The sequence below is a fragment of the Patiria miniata genome, unplaced genomic scaffold, assembly GCF_015706575.1.
Source record: "Patiria miniata isolate m_02_andy unplaced genomic scaffold, ASM1570657v1 HiC_scaffold_3, whole genome shotgun sequence".
NCBI lineage: Eukaryota > Metazoa > Echinodermata > Asteroidea > Valvatida > Asterinidae > Patiria > Patiria miniata.
Genome location: NW_024037069.1, coordinates 46461207 through 46483407, shown reverse-complemented (window position 1 = coordinate 46483407; position 22201 = coordinate 46461207). Strand labels below are relative to the sequence as shown.

The window sequence follows — 22201 nt, the reverse complement described above, 5'->3', positions numbered from 1 at the left end:
GTGCACTTTTGCATAACAACATGAAACTTGATATTTATAATCATGAAACTTGATATTTATAATCATGCGAGAAAATGTTTTAGATGTGGAGCCATCACAAATTTACCCTTTTAGGGGCGTGCCCGCAGTGAAAACGGTTGTTCCCACTTGTCCCAAAAGCAGGAAACTTCACAAAGACATAATTATATAGATTATAAGTGTTTTCCAGATTCGGAGCCACCACAAAAGTACCTATTTGGGGGCGCGGCAGCCATTTAAAAAAAAAGGGGGGGGGGTAATTATTATGCCCACCTTTGAAAAAGTTGTGCCCATATTTCATGAACAATCCAACAGACTTTTATATTTGTGAAAAAAATTCCAGACATAGAGCCATCTTGAACACACTCTTTTAGGGGTGTGGCAACCACATTAGAAACTAGACTTATGTTTGTGGACCAACACAGGGCTGTTTTTTTTGTTATTTTTTTGTGACAGTATAAGTTCCATCTAGGAAGGATGTGTAGTTCTGTTGATAATAACTGGTGGGTATAATATATGATTACATTCCCATAGGGCTTTGAATTTTGAAGTTACATTTGATGTGATGACCTCATGATGACGTCACACCAATTTTCATCTATAACTATATTTTTGTTTGTATAATAACAACTCAGCCATAGCATATATCGTTGAAACCAAGTTCACATCTTTCCTCAATTTCAAATAACAAGGCACTTCCGGTTTCAACCAGAAGGAAGGATCACATGATTTGTACATAATATAAAAAAATTAAGACCCTGGATTATTCTATCGATTCGCGCAAACGTTAAGTTCAGGTCTCTCACAGTTGATTTTATATTGATTTTCAAAGATCTATTAATCTTTAACGTAACGTCACGTGACCCATGATGACGTCATCGTGACGTCACTTCAATTTTCAACTATAACATATCTCGGTCTAAGCACATGCCAACTTTCAACCCCATCGGACCTGTAGTTCAGGAGATTTAGGCCTTCAAAAAAATGTTTATAATATATGATGTCATATGTCACGTGATGACGTCATCATGACGTCAAGTGGTTTTTCATCTATAAGACATCCCGGTCTAGGTACATACCAACTTTCAACCCAATCGGACCTGTAATTCTGGAGATATAGCCCAATCTGTCAGATCTAGCCTAATTCTTCTAGAAAATGGTCACAACCGAAAAATCGCATATAATGTCACGTCACGTGACTCACGATGACGTCACGATGACGTCAATGTTCGGCACACAACTTCAGGTGCTGGTTCAAGTGTGTGCCAAGTATAAAGGCAATCGGATTGATTTTAGTGACCTAAGTGCTAGGGACAAAAAAACGTGCACAAATGCTATGGGCAAAATGACGTGAAAAAGAAAAAAAAATAGAGCTGTATGTCTGTTTGCAAACAGAACACAGGGCTTTTTCGCATTTTACAAATATTTGTTTCGTTTGTCCTTTTCCAGTCACTTTTCAGAGTGCTTCATGCAGTTAAAGGTTGTTCAAAACGCTTAGAATAATTCTTTAAGTATAATTTTATCAAATGATGTCACTTGCCCTGCAATGACGTCATCCTTAAGACCCTTCTCAATGCACATTTTGTCATTGTGATTTTGGTTTGAACCAAGTTTAATGTCAATCCGATGAAAGAAAGTTTGCAATTTGTGGAAGCAGAATAAAATTATAAATATCTAAAAATTATAAAAACCAAACGATGACGTCATCGTGACGTCACTTTAAACTTTGTATACTAGTACCATTATTTACCTACCCACTAAGTTTCATGACAGTCAGACCTTTCCTTATATGTATTTTGAAAAATTGCATTTTTATGACGTCATAATGATGTCAGATATTTTTTTCAAAATTTTGTGCAAATACCATTTACCTAACAGACCAAATACACAAAGAATTTTGAATTTTGCATGTTACGTTTATGAGATATGGCTAAAAGGTCAAAAACTTCAAATATTCATAAAAATCTCTGGATGACGTCATCATGGCATCACCTAATTGTTTTTTTTAAACCTATAACACATCACGGTCTAGCCACATACCAAGTTTCAACCCAATCAGACTTACAGTTCTGTAGATATGGGACTTCATAATATGCACGTAATTTTGCAAAAATCAATACAAAAATTAGGTGATGACGTCATCATGACGTCATAGTCTTGGCATAATTTTTGTATTTGGCTGAAACATTGATGACGATTCCAGATCGCAAAGTTATAGAAATGGTGGCTTGAAAACGTGTACAAAGTCAATGGGCTAACACGTGTACAAAGTTAACGGGCTAAACAAAATCCCACTGCAGAAAAATTGCACCTTTAAATTTGTAATTTGCCTTTGAACTGAAACATTTTTATGAAATATTACTTGATATTCTGACCCTTAGGAATATGTTCAATCGAATGACAGCGCGAAAAAAAATACGATTTCTCTTTCCTTCTCATAGTAATTCTCGGCTGAAGTTCAGAACTACTCAGTAGGATATCAGTGTTGTATAGGAAAAGACTTGTGGAAAATCCCACTGCAGAAAAACTGCACCTTTAGATAAGTAACATAGGGCTTTTCGGCATTATGATTTTTTTATACATGTCCCTGACTATGCGCATGCATGAACATAAAATCTGTCAAAGTTAGCCGAAAATCGGCTGAAACGGTCACTGTGATGTGGACAGGATTTGACCTCGGCAACACGTGCTCTGCAGGCTGACTGACATACGATGTATGTGCGTAAAGTACGTGTTTGTACTTATAGACGTTCTGTGCATGTTTTAGAGCAGAGGTATTGTTAACCTGAAGTTTTAAGCGTGCATAGGGCATGTCCGAGTTCGCTTATTGCCTCGAAGCTTTGAAATGTTTTAGACCTACCCTTCAATCGACAATTAAAGTAAAAACTAACATAAAAACTGCCATGGTTGATTTTTCAGGAATTTTCATTATTATAACTTCCGGTCCGATGACGTCATTTGCCTAAAACTTCGCACACGTCTTAAGTGGGTCAAGGTCATCATGTACACCAATATTTAGGCGATTCCGACAAACTTCGCCACAGACATCTATTCAAAATACATTTTTGAAAATTGTCAACCTGTCGCTAGAGGGCGCTCGAAGATTGCAAGACTTCATCGGCAGGTATTTGAAGAATACTATCACCCAAGAGACTAACAACGTTAAAAGCAAGTTCATATCTATTACCACTTTTAAATAATAAGCCACTTCCGGTTTCGGCCTTTTTCGACCGGAAGCAAGGGTCACGTGATTGCACGCACACTGAATGAAATAAAGACTTCAACCTACTCTATCACTTGCTGGCAACAGAATGCTGCGTACGCGTACGGTTGATTTCTTATGCATTTTTAAATATTAAAAGTGTCACAATTTAATTGCCTATAAATATATACCGGATGACGTCATCATGACGTCATCATCACACAATGAATTAGGGTCTTTGCTTGGACAAAGAGTGGTGTAAATGAGTTACTGGCAAAGAGTCGAAAATGCCCTTTGAAAATCGACAATTTTTAAAAATTTCTGTGTACAAAGTCTATGGGCAAAATTAAATATTCAAAACTCTATAATAAATTAGTCGATGACGTCACCATGACATCAATCTTCGGGACACTTCGGGACTATCTTCATGCCAACTTTGAATGATGTCTGACAAAGATTAATACCCAAAGTGCTGCAGAGAAAAATCGTGTACAAAGTCTATGGGATTTTTGGCGCCAAAAAGAAAAGAAAAAAAACTAGAGGGTCGTGTTTGTTGTTACAAACGCAGAGTGGTCGGGCAGGCAAGTTGTTCACGAAACACTGCCGAGTTATGAAAATGTTTATGTAACAACAAAGGATCACAAAATTAAATCCTTTCCATCACAATAAATTATTTTGTTGTAAAATGCATCTTTAACGGTGTGCTAAATTTCCGTAAACATTTTATGTACACATACGAGTTATTTCTGGCTTGATGACGGCATTATTTAAAAAAAAAACAGGAAGTGAATACTAATTTAGTTCACAATGTTTATTGTGAAGTTAAAAAATGTATAAGCCAACAAATATGGAAAATATAACTGTATGTATTTATAACACCTAACTTTCGGTTTCATGGCGTCACTAGTACTTGGAAGCAAAAGGTTAACATTAATTGTTATGGTATCGTTATTTGGGCTACGAAGATATACGACATGGAACAAATGATAGAATTCAATTTAGAATATGATCATTTTCAAATTCTAATTGACGTAACTTCCGTTGTGATGACGTCATGAATTTGAAACCTTGCTAAGTTATCTGTGGTTAATCAAAAAAACATCAAGGGGCGATTTGGTGAAATTGGAACCAATGCTCTTCAGATTAAAGAAAACACACAATTTTATGTGCCGCTAGGGGGTGCCCTTTCGGATTATGACGTCATCGCACTGTTTTTTGTGACTTACATTTCTCAATAAATACTTGCATAATATAATGTCTGTAGAAAAATGCTTCCGCTTTTGGGTTATATTCAGTTTTCATTGCACTTCCGGTAACACCGGAAGTAAAGGTCAAGCGGTTTTGTGTCCGTGAACAAGAAATGTTTCTCACGGCATAGTCTACAACCTCATGAAAAAACGAACACGATACTCTCTTTAGTTCAAAAGATATAGCAGGAACTGTTTTGTCAAAATTTGCCCTTAAATAGGTTGTAATTTTATACCTGATGACGGTCATGATGATGTAACAAAATGTATAACATCTTCGTAACATGGTACAAGTTCACACAAGTTTTTGTGATTGTACCGTAAACCGTTCGGAAGAAATTTTGCCTTGTTTTTATTTCAGGCTAGCGTCTTCATTTTTAATTCAAGCCACCCAAAAAAAATGGTGCGTTTACGGTAACCCAACCGACCTGGAATTTTTTCGGCCAAATTGCCGACCTCAAACTTTTTATTGCCATTTTGAAGGTTGACAATTGACAAATTTCAAACATTTCAAGTACTTTTAATTATTTGCCACGAACAAAAAACATTTTCCACACTTGAATCTGACCAGGATTTGACACAAACATACCTGTGTTAAACGTGCGAAAATCGCGACGATCTCAAAACCTGAATTCTCAAACTACGAAGTACGATTATTTTTGCACAAACGCATCGGGGTACGCCTGGCTGGCCGACGGATGGCATGGTTCTCCCCACGTACAACCGTGCGTACTGCGTATCGGCCCGATACGCTGGAATTGCAGCCGGCCCGATACGCCTACAAAAAAATGCCTATCGCATTTTTTAGCCCCTGATACGCACAATATAATTATCATACACGCCATTAAAATGCACAATTTGATCGTTACATACACCATTATTTCAAAATCTTGACCAAAATCCTATTTTTCCGATGCATGTGTGATCAAAATGCACACGGTGACGTGTTCTGTCGACCACCAGCAGCACCCAGCTAACAAACAGCATGGTACACTGGTTCCCTTTACCAGCTAACGGAATCAATGCTATGATGAAGGACCGGAACCAGTGACTACTGCCTCTCTCCAGTCCATACTTTTGGGCCGAAGTTGGATCGTAAAAATATTACCAAACAAACATCGCTGGAGAAAGAGAATTTCTGCGAATTAATTCACAGAACGTGATCTTTACTTAACGCCTTTATAGTTTGAAGTGACTGTTGGCAAACCCTTTTTTTCTTGCACTATGCATTCTTGCCTTATCTATATTAACCAATACTGGTTCTGTCGTCTGTAGAATTATTGTTAACCTCTCAACTGTAGCAATTTGTGAATTGGGGTATAAACTGGGGGGTACCTCAGTTAGTCTTGGAAAGACTAGTGTTTTTAGTACAGTGTCAAGTACATTGTGTTTCCCATGCCTTTTTTGTGACAGACCCAAAGGCATATACAGTGTCGCACCTGTATAAAGTATAAAATGTTGTCAGGGCTACTGATTTGTTAAATGGATTTGGTTGGGGTAAAAAAAAACACTCATCAGAGAGTGATATACTATTTCTAAGAGAATGGAGGGGTTGTATGGTGGGGGTACACAGATTCATTGAATGTGAAGTCATAGTGGACGTGAACACCCCTTTCAGAGGAGAGTACATCGTGTTGTGACCCAATCTGCTGTCAATGCGGCGCAACGGGTAGGGGGTAGAGAGATTTTGCAACCCCCCCCCCCAAGAGAAAAAGAGAACAGATAACAAAAAAAAAAGAATGGAATGAAAGTCAATATTTTACTTCACATTTAACGTATATTGAAGACTATTGAAATGGCCATGAAATGTGACTGTTTTAAACAGCGCCCCAAGTGTTATATGACACCCCCCCCCCCAATAAAAAAGGATTTTCTTGGTCCTTAAATGTTCAATGTTAGAGTTTAGGGCTGCCATTGTGTGTTGTGTAATTGTAATTATGAAATCACTCTGGAATTTAGATGTGCATGATATATGTACCGTACATGTACACGCGTTGAACCCTACAACTGGTTAGCCTACCGGTACTTACCCATGCTCTTTGGTGTAAGTCATTGTATTACCAAATAATGTCATATAGGTTATAGGTTAAATGTAAAAATTGCAATTGTGGGCACAGTGAGTTGGCCATTCACACCTCTAAAAGGATGAGTTTGCTGTGGCTCCACATCTGAATTTATTTTCTTTCACCAAGTTTGTGTGACGTTTACTCATTTATGAAAGGTAGGCACAAGTTTCGATGGTGGGCAAAATAATGATTAGTAGTTTGTGATGGCGTCACATTCGAAAAAAGAAAGATTCTCATAAATATATTGTCCGTGTGGAGTTTAACCCGCTTAGGAAAGGTAGGCACAAATTTTTAATGGGGGCATCATGACTACCCCCCCCATATTACTTTGGCAGCCATGCCCCTAAAAGGGTGTGTTTGTGATGGCTCCACGTCTGAATTTTTTTCTCATGAATATTAATGTCAAGTTGGAATTAGCTTCATTCGTTTATGAGATGTGGGCATATTTTTCCCATGCATTATGTGAACCCCGCCCCCTTTTTTCAATATGGCTGCCACGCCCCTAAAAGGGTGTGTCCGCGATGGCTCCACATCTTGAATTTTTTTCTCATGAACGTCAATGTCTGATGAAAGTTAAATTTTTCTGTCAATCTGGGAACAATATTTCCATGGTGGTCATAATGAAAAACCCGTCCCCCCTAATATTTTTTCCTAATACATTTGCCAAGCCCCTAAAAGGGTGTGTTTGCTCAACATCTGAAAAAAAATTTTTTCTCATGAACATAAACATCTGGGGGACATTTTATTCGTTTATGACATATGGGCACAATTTTTCCCAAGGAGGGCATAATAATTACTCCCCCCCCCCTTTTTAAATGGCTGCCACGCTACCACTTTTGTGGTGGCTCCGAATTTGGAAAACAATTATAATCTATATAATTATGTCTCTGTGAGGTTTCCTGCTTTTGTGACAAATGGGAACAACCGTTTTCACTGCCGACACAACAAGTCCCGCCCCCTTTTTTTAATGGTGCCACGCCCCTAAAAAGGTAAATTTGCAATGACTCCACATCTAAAACATTTTCTGGCATGAATATGAACATCTCTGCCAAGTTTTACGCTTTTATGCAGAAGTGCACAATTCATCAATATTTTGTCACATATCCGCTGGACTATTAGTGAATATATCCGATTTCCCCAAAACTTTCAATATTTGATAAACAGACAAATGCCTACAGCTTCAGATTTCTTCTTCTGCTGATTTCAAACCATTTCCATGGAAACTTGACATTTAAACAATATTCACAATTGTTATTTCTAAGCCTGCTATTGTCATGATTGTCATGGGAAAAAAAGAAGTAACAGCAAACAAAACAATACCAGAACAAATCTGAACAAAACATAAATCGCCTTAGTATTAATAAAAAACAATTAAAACAATTAATATTTGAAAAATTGGTGTTAAAAGTGATTTGAAAGACGTGACTGATATATTGACTCAGAGAATTTATGTCCACAGCCATGCCACCAGTTACAGCAATTATATCGGCCGAGCTGTAGTGTCACGGCTGTCAAAATGTTTTGATTATTCTCGGAAAGATCTTTTCTAAACCATCAAGACTACCAAAAAATAAGCACTTCAAATAAACTGCAAGGCATTTGGGAAGAAATGTTATGAAACCCTCTTCTAACCTGATGATTTTGTTTTGTTTTGCCAATGACAAATGTGACTTCTTCGTCAACACACACCCCAAAATTGACTTTTAATTAGAATATTGCGCACAAGCACAATTCCAGGAAAGATAGTATTCGATGAACTTATCAATGACCAATAGTTTAAGAATGAGAAATCCTGTGCATTCCATGTTTAAGAAAGGCCTAATTAGTGCTAATTATTCACCTTGAATTAGAATTTTGAGCACAAGAGTGAAACCTTCACTAAAAGCTAATTAACGTGACCAAAATGCAAGATCCGCAGTTTAAGAATGGATTTTCCCATGCATTTTGTGCTTAAGAATGAGTTAAAGTTCAATAATGAGCCGCCCGCTAAGGAACTTTTTTTGTGTGTGTTTAATTAGAATGTTGAGCACAACGATCATTCCAGCACCAAACGAGAGTGTATGAGTCAGCGTTTGCAGAATTTCAACTTAAGAATAAAAAATCTCGTGCAAAATCTACTTAAGAACGGCTTTTTTACTGCTAACTACAATTGTACGGTACGGAGGCCAATTTCTGCACGGCTTAAATAGTGAAAACGTAAGTGGTTTTGCAAAATAACGCGGAACACTTGTAAATAGATGGACTCTTTCGTGAACTAGCGCAATAGGATTGAGATAAGCATATCAGATTGCAAACAAAATCCCTGAATCGCGAAATTCCGTGGCAGTAATTTAAAAAAATCAACAAAGTAGGCCCTACGCTCAAAATAACAGAATATTACATGGTTTTGAAATTATAGCGCATTATTTTTGAATAATGCATTCATGCTTTTTCAAAAACAAATTTCACTCAGTGCAGTGTGGCTCTCATTGCAAATTGTAAATTTTGGTTCTCGAAGGGCCCAAGGTGCCCCCAGGTGCCCTCAGGTTGCCAAGGAAGTTTCTTCTAAAAGAATTATTATGGGTTGATAAAACGAAGAGGAATACAGTCGACTACTCCCTTATAATGACTTTCCTTAACCACACAGCTTTATAAAATGTGAATAAATTAATACGAAAAAAGAGCGTCTTGAAGCGTCCGAAGAGTTCCAGCCAATCCCCTGCTTTTCAAATTGGCAGCACTTGTGGTGGCCTGGAAATTGAGGGGAAATGATGTTGATCCAACTTCGGTGCCCCCTCATTAAATGCTGGTGCCTCCCTGTGACCCAAGGGCGGATCCAGAACACAATTTTGGAGGAGGCCAAAAAAAAATTTTGGTCCCCCAAAAAAGTGGGTCACAAAAATTACGGCGTGGGGTTCGGGGCCCGCTTAAGGGCCCGAAATTTTTTGGATTCTAGATGCTCTGTGGTGCGATCTGAGGCAATTTCTGACCACTTTAACCAATGTTTTTTGAGGAAAAGATGGTGGTGTACTCATTGCCTGCCTTTATTGCGATGTCACATAAAAAAAAAAAAAAATTGGTTTCGTTTTGGGGGGGGCCATGGCCCCCTTTGGCCCCCCCCTGGATCCGCCCTTGCTGTGACCCCCCCCCCTCGCATATGCGGATGTCGTTTGGGAAAAAAATTGCCAATCACAGGGGGGGTTCTTCAAATCCAAACGTGGAACTTTTTATGTTGGAAGCCAATACGACGTGGAGTCCTAGGCCTGCTGATAAGTCTCAGGAATAAAAATGGATTCTAGATGTACAGTACTTAGTGCAATCTGAGGAATTTGTGCAATCCGAGGAATTTGGCCACTTTCCCCTGTTTTGATCATGGAATGGGCCATGATCAAAACTTGATTGTATCATTACTCTTTGTGTTAGTTTTAAATTTCCTAGCAGTACTCGCCACCAGGCGGGGGTCCTTTGAAACCCTAGAAACACTCCCATTCCCTGATTTTAAAGGCCCTGACTAAGAAGGAAACCAGTTACAAATTGCATAGATCTCGCAGTGCATTGTAGCGGTTCTGATTGATGCTTATGTATCGGCCATAACAAGTACTTTTTGTGTCAATTATTATTTAGTTCAACAAGCTATTTGAAACAAATAATTATACACGATAGGTGTTCCCCTCCATCCACTAAAAAGTACCGGTACACATTCACAATCGGCCCATTCAAGTTTATTTTGATCAAAATTGAAGAACTTGTATGTATCGCACTGATAATAATATGAAATACTGAACAGTATTTCATATTATTATCAGTTCGATACATGTATTATTGTTTTTTCCCCACTTTTTTAATACTGTTTTTTTTTCTTCACTTTTTTAAAAGAAACTGTGCGCCTTTGGTTGAAAAAGTTAAACACTCTCCATGGACAACTGTAAAAATGTGTAAAACATGCACATGACTTTATTCGGACAGCAGGGATCTATGTTTTCGGATGCGTGGGAAACATGCTCGTTTATGTTTTTATTTTAAAAAAAAAGTAAGCTTACCCATCTTGTAGGAAGTATGTCTGCCATGTAGTGGGAAGGTCTGTGCTTGACTGTACAGTCCTCTCAATTCCTGTCACTATTACCTCCTCATCTCCAACCTTCTGAGAGCGTTCTTCAAGATGTTTCTAAATAATCAATATATGTGGCATTCAGCCATGTTAGTCAGGAATATTGCAAACACACAAAATATAATGGCTAACAAGAATAAAACAAAACTATACTTATGTTTGTGGACAACACAGGGCTGTTTGGGTAACTTTTTTGTGACATGTATAAAGTTTCAAGTATAAGTTCCATCCAGGAAGGATGTGTTGTTCTGTTTATAATAAATGGTGGCAGATAAATATGCGATTACATTCTCATAGCAGGGTTCTCCCCACATACAAACGTGCGTATCGGCCCGATACGCTGGAATTGTGGCCCGATACGCCGACAAAAATGCCGATCACATTTTTCAGCCCCCGATACGCACAATATAATTTATTACACAAGCCATTAAAATGCACAACATTATCGTTTCATACGCCATTATTTCATCTTGACATTCAAAATCTTGACAAAAATCCCGTATTTCTGATGCTGCATGTGTGATCAAAATGCACACGATGACGGGTCTTTCGCGACGACCGCCAGCACCCAGCTATATATTAGCGCATTCAGCATGGTACACTGGTTCCCTTCGCGTGCTAACAGTATCAATGCTATGATGAAGGACCGGAACCAGTGACTACTGCCTTGTACGTGCATACATGATGATTTCGGCCGAAGTTGGATCGTAAAAACACCAAACAAACATCGATGGAGAAAGAGAATTTCTGCAAATTAATTCACAGAACGTGATCTCTATTTTCTGTGTATGTATTTTCCATTAAAATGACGAGATTGCAAAGCTCGAACGTATGGCGAAACATCGTACGCGACTACACGTAGCATGCTTCTTAGAAGCAGTGGTGCAAAATTGTCAGCCACATGGGATGGGCCGTACACAGTTCAGTAATGCACACTGATGCTGCGCCGTGAGCACAGCTCCATGTACAGCCGGCCAGACTGAATGTTGACGGCGCCAGGGGCCATGATGTACGTTAAACATATTGTGGAATCAACTACCTCAAATATATTTTTAACTAGGTGAGGCAAGTTTTAATCACTTTTGATGGTCAGTCTTGATAATTTTCGTGGTGCAAAGGAAAATAATCCAGGCACAAAACTACATGATTCCTTGTTCAATATGCTCCATTCAATCAAGTGTTTTTATTCCTCCATGATTCAATCAGCAGCCCAAAAAATTGGCGAAATAATTTTTCCGACTTACCGACGCTATTTTGAAAGGCATGTAATCGGAAGCAAAAGTGATATTTTTCTTCACCTTAATTTCTTAATTTGAAACTTGCTTGTTAATATAATTCATACTTTCTAGATCAGGAAGTTTTAACACAGGTTTTGAAATGTTGATTTTTTTTTTTAAGTTAAAAATTTTGATATATTTTTTTCTTTAATTACAAAAAATATCACATGATCTCCTCTAAATTTTAAGGGAAAATCTTCCTCAAAGACTCCCCATATGTGACCCGCTCTGCAAAAATGAGTCTGATGTCGCATAATTTGAATTCAAGCTTTTGCCATTTTGAAATGGAAACAGTAAAAATGTGCTCAAAATTTGGATTTTTTTGTTTTTGTTTTATTTTGGTTGTTTGATAGTTTTAGTTCAAATATCTTACACAGAAATGTAAATATTGTAAGAAAAAGAAAAAAAATTATGACTCTTTGGTGCTTTTCTTGGTTAGTTACAGTGTATTTGTCATTTTTCAAAGCCTTTTTTCTCCATTGAGACACTTCTAGCTTTGCAAAAACTTTACAGAATGAAACAAGCACAACAATGCAACCAAATGTCCTAGAGAGGTCCGTGATATACCAAATGAAAGCTTATTTCATTCCCATTTTATTAATGTAGTTAACTCAAAATGTCAGTTTTTCCACAACAGACTCATTTTTGCGGAGTGGGTCACATATTTGCTCTAAAATGTACCAGAGAGCCTCTAAAGTTAAAAATTTTTCGGGGCCCTTAAGTGGGTCCCGAACCCCACGCCATGGCTTCGCAGGTTGGTGAACCACAACAAAACTTCCCCCACAGGTTTGAAAAAATCCTGGGGAGAACCCTGCATAGGGCTTTGAATTATGACGTCACATCAATTTTCATCTTTTATCATCTATTATCATCTATAACAACCTGCCGCTAGAGGGCGCTTTAACATTTTATGACGTCACCGTTATTTTTTGTATCATTGAAAGCTCACATCTTTCACCAATTTTTAAGTACAAGGCACTTCCGGTTTCAACCAGAAGGAAGGGTCACGTGATTTTGAATGTTAAATAAAAAATGATGATTATTTGATCAATTCCTGCAAACATCAAATTTAGGTCTCTCATGGTTGATTTTATATTGATTTTCAAAGATTAAATCTATTCATCTTTTAATAACGTGATGTCACGTGACCCATGATGACGTCCTTATGACGTCACTTCAATTTTCATCTATAACACATCACAGTCTAGGTACATACCAACTTTCAACCCAATTGGACCATGTAGTTCTCAAGATATAGGCCTTCAAAATATGTGCTTTTAATGTGAAGTCACGTGACTCGTGATGACCCCAATATTCGGCACACATCTGTGGGTTGTGGTCTAAGTGTGTACCAGGCAGTGTTGTAACCAAGTCATTTTCTTCCCAAGTCAAGTCAATTTTTAAGTCATTTTTTTTCCCAAGTCAAGTCAAGTCACAAGTCAAATTTTTCCAAGTCAAGTCAAGTCTCAAGTCAAATTTTTACAAGTTTCAAGTCAATTTTTTTTCCAATTATAGCACCAACTTGACAATGTTCATGTCAAAACTGAAGTCCCGAGTCAGTCGGACGCGAACATGTCGGGGCAGACATGTTGACGCGGGAAGCCTAGCCACGCGGTAACGTACGTACGTACATGTACGTACATTTGTCTTATCGACAAATATTGACTTGGTTGGGGCTTTGCCGCTATCTCCAGTCAATTTGACCTTGGCTGTATCCGGAATAGAAGGTACCGTAAAGAAATTGTTTCGGTCCTTTTCTGGAAATTGGAAATAGGCTGCCGACCTTTTGTTGAAAGCCATCCATTTTTTTGAATCGGCGATGCGCATAAGCGATCCACTGGCATAGTTGGGAAAGCTGGATCCCGAGGTTCCTCTACGCCAGTCCGGCGTTTGAAAGAACGACGGGTGGTCTCTGGTTTACTGCTCTCTGGTAGTTGCAGTACCCGAACCATATCTCTTTGAACCAGCCTCAGCTGAGTCTCAAATTGTGAAAAATTGCCAGGGTCAGTGGCTTCATCATCCCCAGAGCACTCATCTTGTGAGCGAGTGGAAGGGGGGTGAGTATCATCAACATCTACGTCAGGAGCATCTTGAACAGAAGTGCCCAAATTCATAGATGGATGTAAGGAAATTCCCGCCTGTGATCTCGGGGGCACCCAATCGCGGCCTGGAGTAGGTGGATTATCTGAGCAGACACTGATGGCAACCCCAGGATCTGGGGGCCCAGTGTGTTCCCCTCTCATCCCGCCCAAAATCGGCAGGATTGCGCCCGGATCCGGCTGAATTAAGCCCGGACCTGGCCGGATTGCACCCGGATTCGGCCCGGATCCGGCCGGATCACACCCGGATCCAGCAGGATTAAACCCGGATTTGGGTCCGGAAATGTGGCCGCCGGAAGTGACCTCTGAGTCACCGTTGGGGCTGATCTCCATTGTTGTTGTTTAGTGAGGGCTGCTAGCGAAACGTTGATGTCCTGGAAAGCTTTTAGAAAGATTTCCGTGGATACACCTTTGTTTTTCTTTTGCCGATGTGTCGACTTACGGGGGGAATCCCCTGAAGAGGACGGCGCTGCCATGTGTTTCCTTTTCTTACTTGGGTGACTTGATTCACTGGATGAAAACTCCGATAATATCCTGGAAATTCCGGGGCATTGATCAAAGAATGATGTTGACTGCGAGTCCGTGGCCCGAATTTGGGGAGGAGGCAAGTCAGTCACCGCGAGTCCTGCCCATTCCGCACGGGTGGAAGCAGGAAGCTCAGAGCGCGATGAATGTGCAGACGGGGCCGGTGAGGATTGAATCCTTTTACCGCTCCGTGACTGGTCGTCCCCGAGCCAGCAGACCAATGGTCCGGAGACCGGCGGCGTGATCGAGCGACTTTTTAACCGCGGGACCCTTACGGCTGGTCACCTGGGGGGCCGTGGTTACACAGGGAGTTTTATCCCCGGTATCCTCACGGCGTTCCATACCGTAGGACGTATGTTTGATGTCGGTCAAAACGCGTAACACGGGATGACCGTTACAGACTACGGCGGTGTCCCTGCGTGGGGACTCACTGCTATCTTGTCTTTTCGTACTATTGTACTACTGAGATAAATGCAGTTGAGAACGGCCGAGGGGAAGGGAACGACCGCTGGTCGTTGTACCCCACGGAATTTCTCTTTACACGCCAGGCGAGGCGGCCGAGGGAAGGGAACGGCCAGCGGCCGATATACCCACGAATATCTCGCCGCTATCTCGTTTGTCGTCGCACTATCGAGATAGCTTAGGACGGGCGAGGGGCAGGGAACGACCTCTGTCGATATACCCAACGAAACATCCTCTTCTAGCTTACTAGCTCCCCGAGCTAGCTGAAACAGTCAGGGGGGAAGGGAACGACCTCTGTCTATATACATAGCTGTCAACTTTTCAAAATCCCAATTAGTAATCAACCCGCACGGTCATTTTCAACTGCTGACGTATTATCAAAAGTGTATGTATACCAGCTTTACCAACATCGAGTACAGGTACATGGTTTACATGTACACATACATGTGCATACCTTGCTTGTTGTGAATAATAATGTACTGTACAATGTAGGCCAAAAAATAATTTAAAAAAAAAATAATTAATTAAAAAAATTTAACAATTTTTTTTTTTTAAATTAATTTTGTTTTACTGTCTGTATTTGTTTGTTGAAGTTAGATAAATAATAACAATAATAACATGTGCGCATATTATTTTGAGATGCATGCTATCGATGTTGAGTTTCGAGTTCGTATTATGTTTTTACACACAATGATTTAGGGCCACCGTATGCCAAATATCCCGCCAACATACCTTGCAAACGCATGCTGATTTATCTTTTCTGGACATTGTGATAAACTCAAACTCTATTACCAATTATTCCAACCATACTCTTGATTATTCAAATTCCATAATTAAAATCTCACACTGATGGGTCTCATCCCGGCAATAAGCGACCAAATGTGCTCATGATCGTCACTGAAAAGCACTCACATGCAGTACACACAACCACACGAGATGCACACAATGACACACCATTGAAAAATATTTTTAGTCTGGTCCTCAAGTACTCCACTGCGCACACTGCATTGTTGTCTATCAGGTGCTTGACGGCATTGCTTATTAGACTTGTCACCAGTCCATCCATTATCGCAACATTTCGCCAAAAGTTTTCGGTCAAAAACGATACTTTAGGCCCCCCCCCAAAAAGTCTCCGGTTTCTGGTATGCGCGCGCGTCGCCGTAGCCATGCGCGTCGGCAAAATGAAAAAGTTTTTTTTTCAATACAAGATTATGTCTCAAAACCCCCAAACTCACTGGTTTGACTGGAATCCTGCTGCTGCACAATTTTAACGTGTTTTTAGATGGGGTTATGATCGAGAATAAGCTTTATGTGGCCTCTCTGGACTCCCATATATAAGCACTAAGTTTAGTCGGGCACCATTTGTAGTCATTAGCTGACATTTGAAGCCCCCCCCCCAAAAAAAAAACAGGTAAAAAAAAAAAAAAAGCCACGTCGCCGCACTACTTTTGGGGCAAGCTCCATACCAGAAACCGGAGCCTTTTTTTTGTGGCCTTACAAGTATTTTTTTTTGTTAGGTAGAAAATGGGAAATATGTAATGTTTTAGTGGCAAACCGTACTTTCGTAATTTAACAAACAATTCGTAATATTTACGAAAAATTCGTAATAGTTGGCAGCTATGGATATACCCCCACTGTACTCGTCTCGCTAGGCCCTAGCTCACCGCGAGCTTTGGGAAAACGAATGGAGAAAAGGGAACGGCCGAAACCGCTGTATTCTTCGAAACGTTTCGCTAGTCCCCTGAACGGCTGAAAGTCTGACTTCAGAACAGGGGGCCCACGTGTGGGGCGACTAGCAGACCTTGTGGAGAATAACCGCACTTCTCTCCGGGGATATACGACGCACTGTCTCCCCTAAAAGGTCTTTACGGATTCGTCCGTCTATGGAGTCATAAACTAAATGCACTGCTTTTTTTTTTTTTTCTAACAAAGAAATATTATTATAAAATAACTGTACAACAGAAATAATAATAATAACTCAGGAAAGCCGACTTGGCTAAAAGGGGATTGCACTCCATCCCAAAGGGAAAACCTACGATGCCTACCCGGCACTGGGCTAGTCCCGCGTTGCCGACCTGGCCCTACGCACGTGGTGTCAGACAAAGGCTGAAAAGCCTGCTACGCCACGTGAAAGAAAAACGAAAGCAAAATGACTCCAAATGAGAACTATTTAACTCAAACCAAACTCTACAGTATTCTACACAACTCACTTGGTTGATAAATTCTATAAAACAAGACTCTTAAAGCGAAAATCGTACAAAAACTCGTCAAAAGGCGAGAGCCAAATTTTTTGCTTATGCACGATGCCGTCTCTAGAAAAAAAGAGGAAGCATAATGGCGGATTCATAACGTAGCATAATGGGTAGGCCCCGAGAGGGCGCTCATTGGTTGATTAAATCTTTTAGCGTTTGAGCCTGTCGGCTGAATAAATATGCATATGTAGTAGCTATTTGGGTAAGTGAATGAAGTAGACTTGGAAGTTTCGAAGCAGATACAATTATCTCTAAGTGAAATCAGCCGAGACTTGCAATTGTTCCTTGAGTTCACACTTCAGAAGCCGGGCAGCATGAGTCTCATCCAGGAGAAATGAATAGGTTAAATATTAAATTCAGAGCAAGCTTTTTGTTAATTGTTTTTTTTTCAAGAAACCGGCACTTCATATTCAAGTACATGTATCTTCACAAACACACTGTTATGAAATATTCAGATCTAATTATAATTACCCTCCATCCCTGCTTAAAATATATTCACTCCACAAAAATACCTGGTATGTTTAATTTGTGATGTTTTTCTATAATACATACACTAGACACATCTCCATTAAGCTTTACATTTTTTGCACACTCCTTTACAGAGAAAAGTGACACACATCAGATAGATAGATAGACAGTGTAGGATATTATATAGGATAGTACAGTGGCTTGTTATTGTATTTATAACTTTACCCTGGGATATGGATGAAAACGGAGTCAAAAAAATTACCCAAAAGAATTTAAACAGAAGGGCTTTTCCACCACACTTCTCTGGAATCTGAAATTGTTAATTAAAATCAACAAGAGCATTTAATGCATAATAAATTGTTCAAGCAAGTTACAGTTTATTATTCGTGCTGCATTTTCTTTCTGTTGGCAGTGCACTTATTTATAACCTAAATATTTGTGAATGAAATGAAATGTTATTTAAACCTTAAAACATTATTTGTCGCAATAAAATACAGAAAATGACATTACAAAGGAATGAGAAAATACTGTCTTATGTTTTACTGGTGTCTACTCCACTTGGCCTCTTCGTTAATGGCCCATAAATTGTTTTTAATGCAATTCTGTTTTCAATGAACAACTTTTTGGGTCCACAATTTCATCAGAAAAGCATAAGATGAACAGTGTCTTACTGAAATGACATCAAAGCAACATCTCCCTCAGTTGTCTGGAAAAGCATGGACAACTTAAAATGTTTCAAGAAGTGCATTTTTCAGGCATATTAACCAAAAAGGGCTGTCATTTAGTTTTCATATGCTTAAGAGGATTAGAAAGTAGCACAAACTAAGTTATTAAAACTATTCACTTTATGAGCCCCTTTGATGTGTCAAATCCAGGCATTGTTAACCATTTCTGTAAAGAAATTGAAGACGACCAAAAGGCATGTTAAATTGTGGTATATTATTTGTCCAGTTTATTTTTGAGTGGGCAAGTTGGATTGAATATTGTTTGTTGAATTTGAATCCTCCGAAAGGGCTCAAGTGCATGTTTTTATTTTGCAAAAATGTATCGTTGTACTTGCCTTATACATGTATCACAAGAAGGTAAGTGTTCTTTCAGCAAAACGAAAACGAATCACATAGGGATGTGTGTGAACTGTTTTCGTTTTGCAGAAAGAACGTACACGTTTTTTTGTGATCCGTGAACAGAACTTTAAAACGGTGGTTGTGTTTAAAATTCAGTCACTTGAAAAGTACATGACTGATTTGAATGATTCTTATACTAAAAGAAAACTTATGAATTGGGCTTTCATACCCAAGATTTTGAACGTGCTACATGAAGAACTTCACTAAAACAATGGTCCCAACATTTGGGTTTCGTTGTTTTGTTTTTTTACTCCCTCTGTATTGTGTACTTGCTGAATTAAACGTTGCTTTTCAAGACGGCTCTCACTCTTTTTCTCTCTCTACATGTATATTATACAGACCTAAAAATAGGTGTTCACCAACAAGTCACGCTGGATACAGCCATCCTGGATTGGACCATCATACGGGAGGTCATCATCATCATCATCTGCTTCCAAATCATCTGTGTCATCCAGCTCAGGCTGACGAAACTCCTTGGAAAGGTTGAAGAGGACACAGCAAGCCCTGATTATGATGCAGGCTCGTTGAGGTGACACTCTCATTCCCAGCGATAAGCATGGGATATTTCGCTTCAGTTGGCCAAACGTTTGTCCAACAGTGACCCTCGCCTTTCTGTGACTCCTGTGAATGAAACAAAGCATATTTGGTCCATGTTAATGAAAAATCCACTCTCTGAGGAATTCTAATCCTAATCTCCTAGCAATTATAAAAAGTTGCCTTTCATTTGTACCTGTTGTAATGCCTTTCAGCATTAGTCGTTGGTGCAAGAATAGGCGTCATCAGCCATGGCCGTAAGGCATACCCAGTGTCTCCCACCAGCACACCGTTGAGTCTGAACAAAATAAAACCAGTAGTTGTATCATTTATGACAAGTTCTGTAGGTGATATAACAAATAAATCAATTAAATCAATTCAAAACTTATGAAACAGTTTGCAGTAAGGATAACTTAAGACATGATGAACATACCTTCCATTGTCAAACCTCTCTCTGATGATGCTCCCGTAGATGATAGCATACAATATGATCTGGCTACAATATTAGTGATCCTGTAGTTGGCATCACAGATTGCCTGAACGTTGATACTGTGGTATCCCTTCCTGTTGACGTACAAATGTTCGTTCTCTCCTAATGGTGCTCCGTATAAACGGACGTGTGTGCAATCTAGTGCACCAACCACATTGGGAAACCCAGCAAGCTGGAAGAACTCATGCTTGGTGAGCGCTACATCTTGAGGCCGGACAGGAAACCTTACTTCTGCTGGTGCCAATCTTGATAAAGCAGCCACCACACGTTGGACTATGCGGCACACTGAAGGCACACTCACATCATGGAGGTCACCATGAACGGTGTAGAAGGATCCCGTTGCAAGGAAACGAAGAGTTGCCAGTGTTTGCATGTAGGGAGAAATTGCATTGCTTCGCTGTAAAGATTTGAAGAAAAAAAACCATAAGGACTACTGAGTCTTGCTAGAGAGTGTAGCTTAAAAGAAACAAAACGAATATAATATTTTTAACTATGTGTATCTCCATTTCCAGTTCCCTTTTTGATTTATTCCCTTACCATTACTCAAAACTTTAATATTTACATGTATGTGAGTGAATAAATAGGCACATATATAAACAGGCTTTAAGTTCAAGTTCCGTATAATGTGAGAGTCTGTTTATATGGGCTTAGGCCTACGTTATATGTTTTAAAAAAGTGCAGTCACTCGTGCTAGCGTCAATTGTAAAGCCAATGGTTCTTCGACCATGGCAACCTTCCCCCCCCCCCCCCCCCCCCCCGTTTTTCCCCCTTTGTTGCCTACAACTTAATTGACTGGCCCTCCTTGCGACGATGGGCGTCGCAATGGGGGTGTTGGGGGGAGGGAGGGGGGGGGGGACAAGGAAAAGAAAAAAAAGTGCAAAGGAAAATGATAAAGACGAGGTGCAAAGTCATTGCTGTTAATTTAATCACATTGAACGAAATGGGCGTCCACTGGGATCAATGGGCGTTGCCAGGATTTTTTTCTAGAGGGAGGGGGGCAGAGCACATTTCCTTTTTTTAGGGTGGGCTGGGGGACATTTGCCCCTTCCCCCAACCCATTCAATTAATAGCAATATGACTTTGCACCTCTTTCTCTCTCTCTTTTTGGGTGCTTTCCAGCCCCCCCCCCATCCTTCGGAAAGCCCAAGGAAATGTCCCCTTGTCCACCTTGGAAAAAAATAATAAATTGAGAATAAATTATGCTATAGCTTGTACAAGGATTGGGCATAATAATGTGCAACTTAAGTAAGATTTGAGGCTTTGCATGGTGGAGATACTAAATAATGAAAGGTTTGCGGAAACACCCTGTGCAACTTATTAATGTTTACAATGATAAATATTGGCATATGTTGAGATTGTAGTATCCAAAAAGTATATGCATACACAAATCATGCGGCTATATACAATAATAGGCCTTGGTATTGCTGTCTTGAACAAAGCGTCGAGGGAGCACCGGCCTCCCTTTTCAAGTTTTCCACGGCCAGTGATTTCTCAGTCCCTTCGCTGCATGCTTTCTGGCGAGAATTTTGCTCCATTCTATATATAAAAAAAAAAAATTCTTGTGACGCCCATGCTCGTGACGGGCAATTTCCATGAAAACTAGAATGGCGAAGCGACCATGGCTCACTGTCCAAGGCAGGAAGGGAGGCTGAAGGTAGGGTTGGGGATGGGCATGATGGAAGAGGATCAGGATTCTTGTTGATGTGCCTAGGTGTAGGGGACAGTTTTTAAATGTCAACATAAAAAGTCAACAGATGACCTAAGAAATACATGTGTATATAGGTTAGCCGTCACTGTATTATGGGGGAGTTTTCCATTGTTAGGGTAATTAGGACCCAGTTGTGGATTTTTGCAGCCCCAACAGTGTCTTCTGCTCCCCATACTTGTATTACCATGGGAAAACTCTTGCGTAGTCGCCACAAATGCAGAACAAGAATGGGTATACATGTACATGTAGACACAGAACCATCACCACCTCCCCCAAACCTTACCCATCCCAAAACCTTACCCCATCCCCAACCCGCCCCCTCCCCCTCCCAACCCCCTACCCACACCCATCCCATCTTCCCCTAACCATCCCCACCCTATCACCTACACATCCCAACCCCACCCAAACTCCAATCCTTATCTCCCTCCCCTGACCCCCTACACTCACCTACCCTATCTTCACCTATCTGGCCTTACCCACCCTACACATCCCCACCCTAACCCTTACTCGAATTCCAATATCCCGCCCACCCCATTCCCCCACCCATACATCCCCACCTGACCCCATGCAACCCCTACTCTGATCCCTATATACTGCCCCCCCCCCTTTATTTAACCCCTCCAACATGTAGAACAAACCTGG

General features: G+C 40.0%; 1 protein-coding gene across 1 annotated transcript; it reads right to left on the bottom strand.

Annotated features, from left to right (window-relative positions):
* Window positions 1-10596: 10596 nt before the first annotated feature.
* Window positions 10597-21543, bottom strand: LOC119736868 (putative nuclease HARBI1). Its single transcript, XM_038210877.1, has 5 exons — window positions 21235-21543; window positions 19795-20248; window positions 19558-19702; window positions 19169-19448; window positions 10597-10677 (listed from the first exon to the last, which is right to left on the bottom strand). Exons 1-4 carry the CDS (start codon window positions 21241-21243, stop codon window positions 19169-19171), a joined length of 888 nt encoding a protein of 295 aa, XP_038066805.1. The 5' UTR covers window positions 21244-21543; the 3' UTR covers window positions 10597-10677.
* Between the last annotated feature and the right edge of the window lie 658 nt (window positions 21544-22201).

Bases quoted from the DNA above. Each gene is read 5' to 3' on its own strand.
- LOC119736868 (XM_038210877.1), bottom strand. The intron at 19,703-19,794 runs GTATGTTCATCA...TATCACCTACAG, and splicing joins GAGAGGTTTGACAATGGAAG to AACTTGTCATAAATGATACA. The intron at 19,449-19,557 runs GTACAAATGAAA...TTTCATTCACAG, and splicing joins GCTGAAAGGCATTACAACAG to GAGTCACAGAAAGGCGAGGG.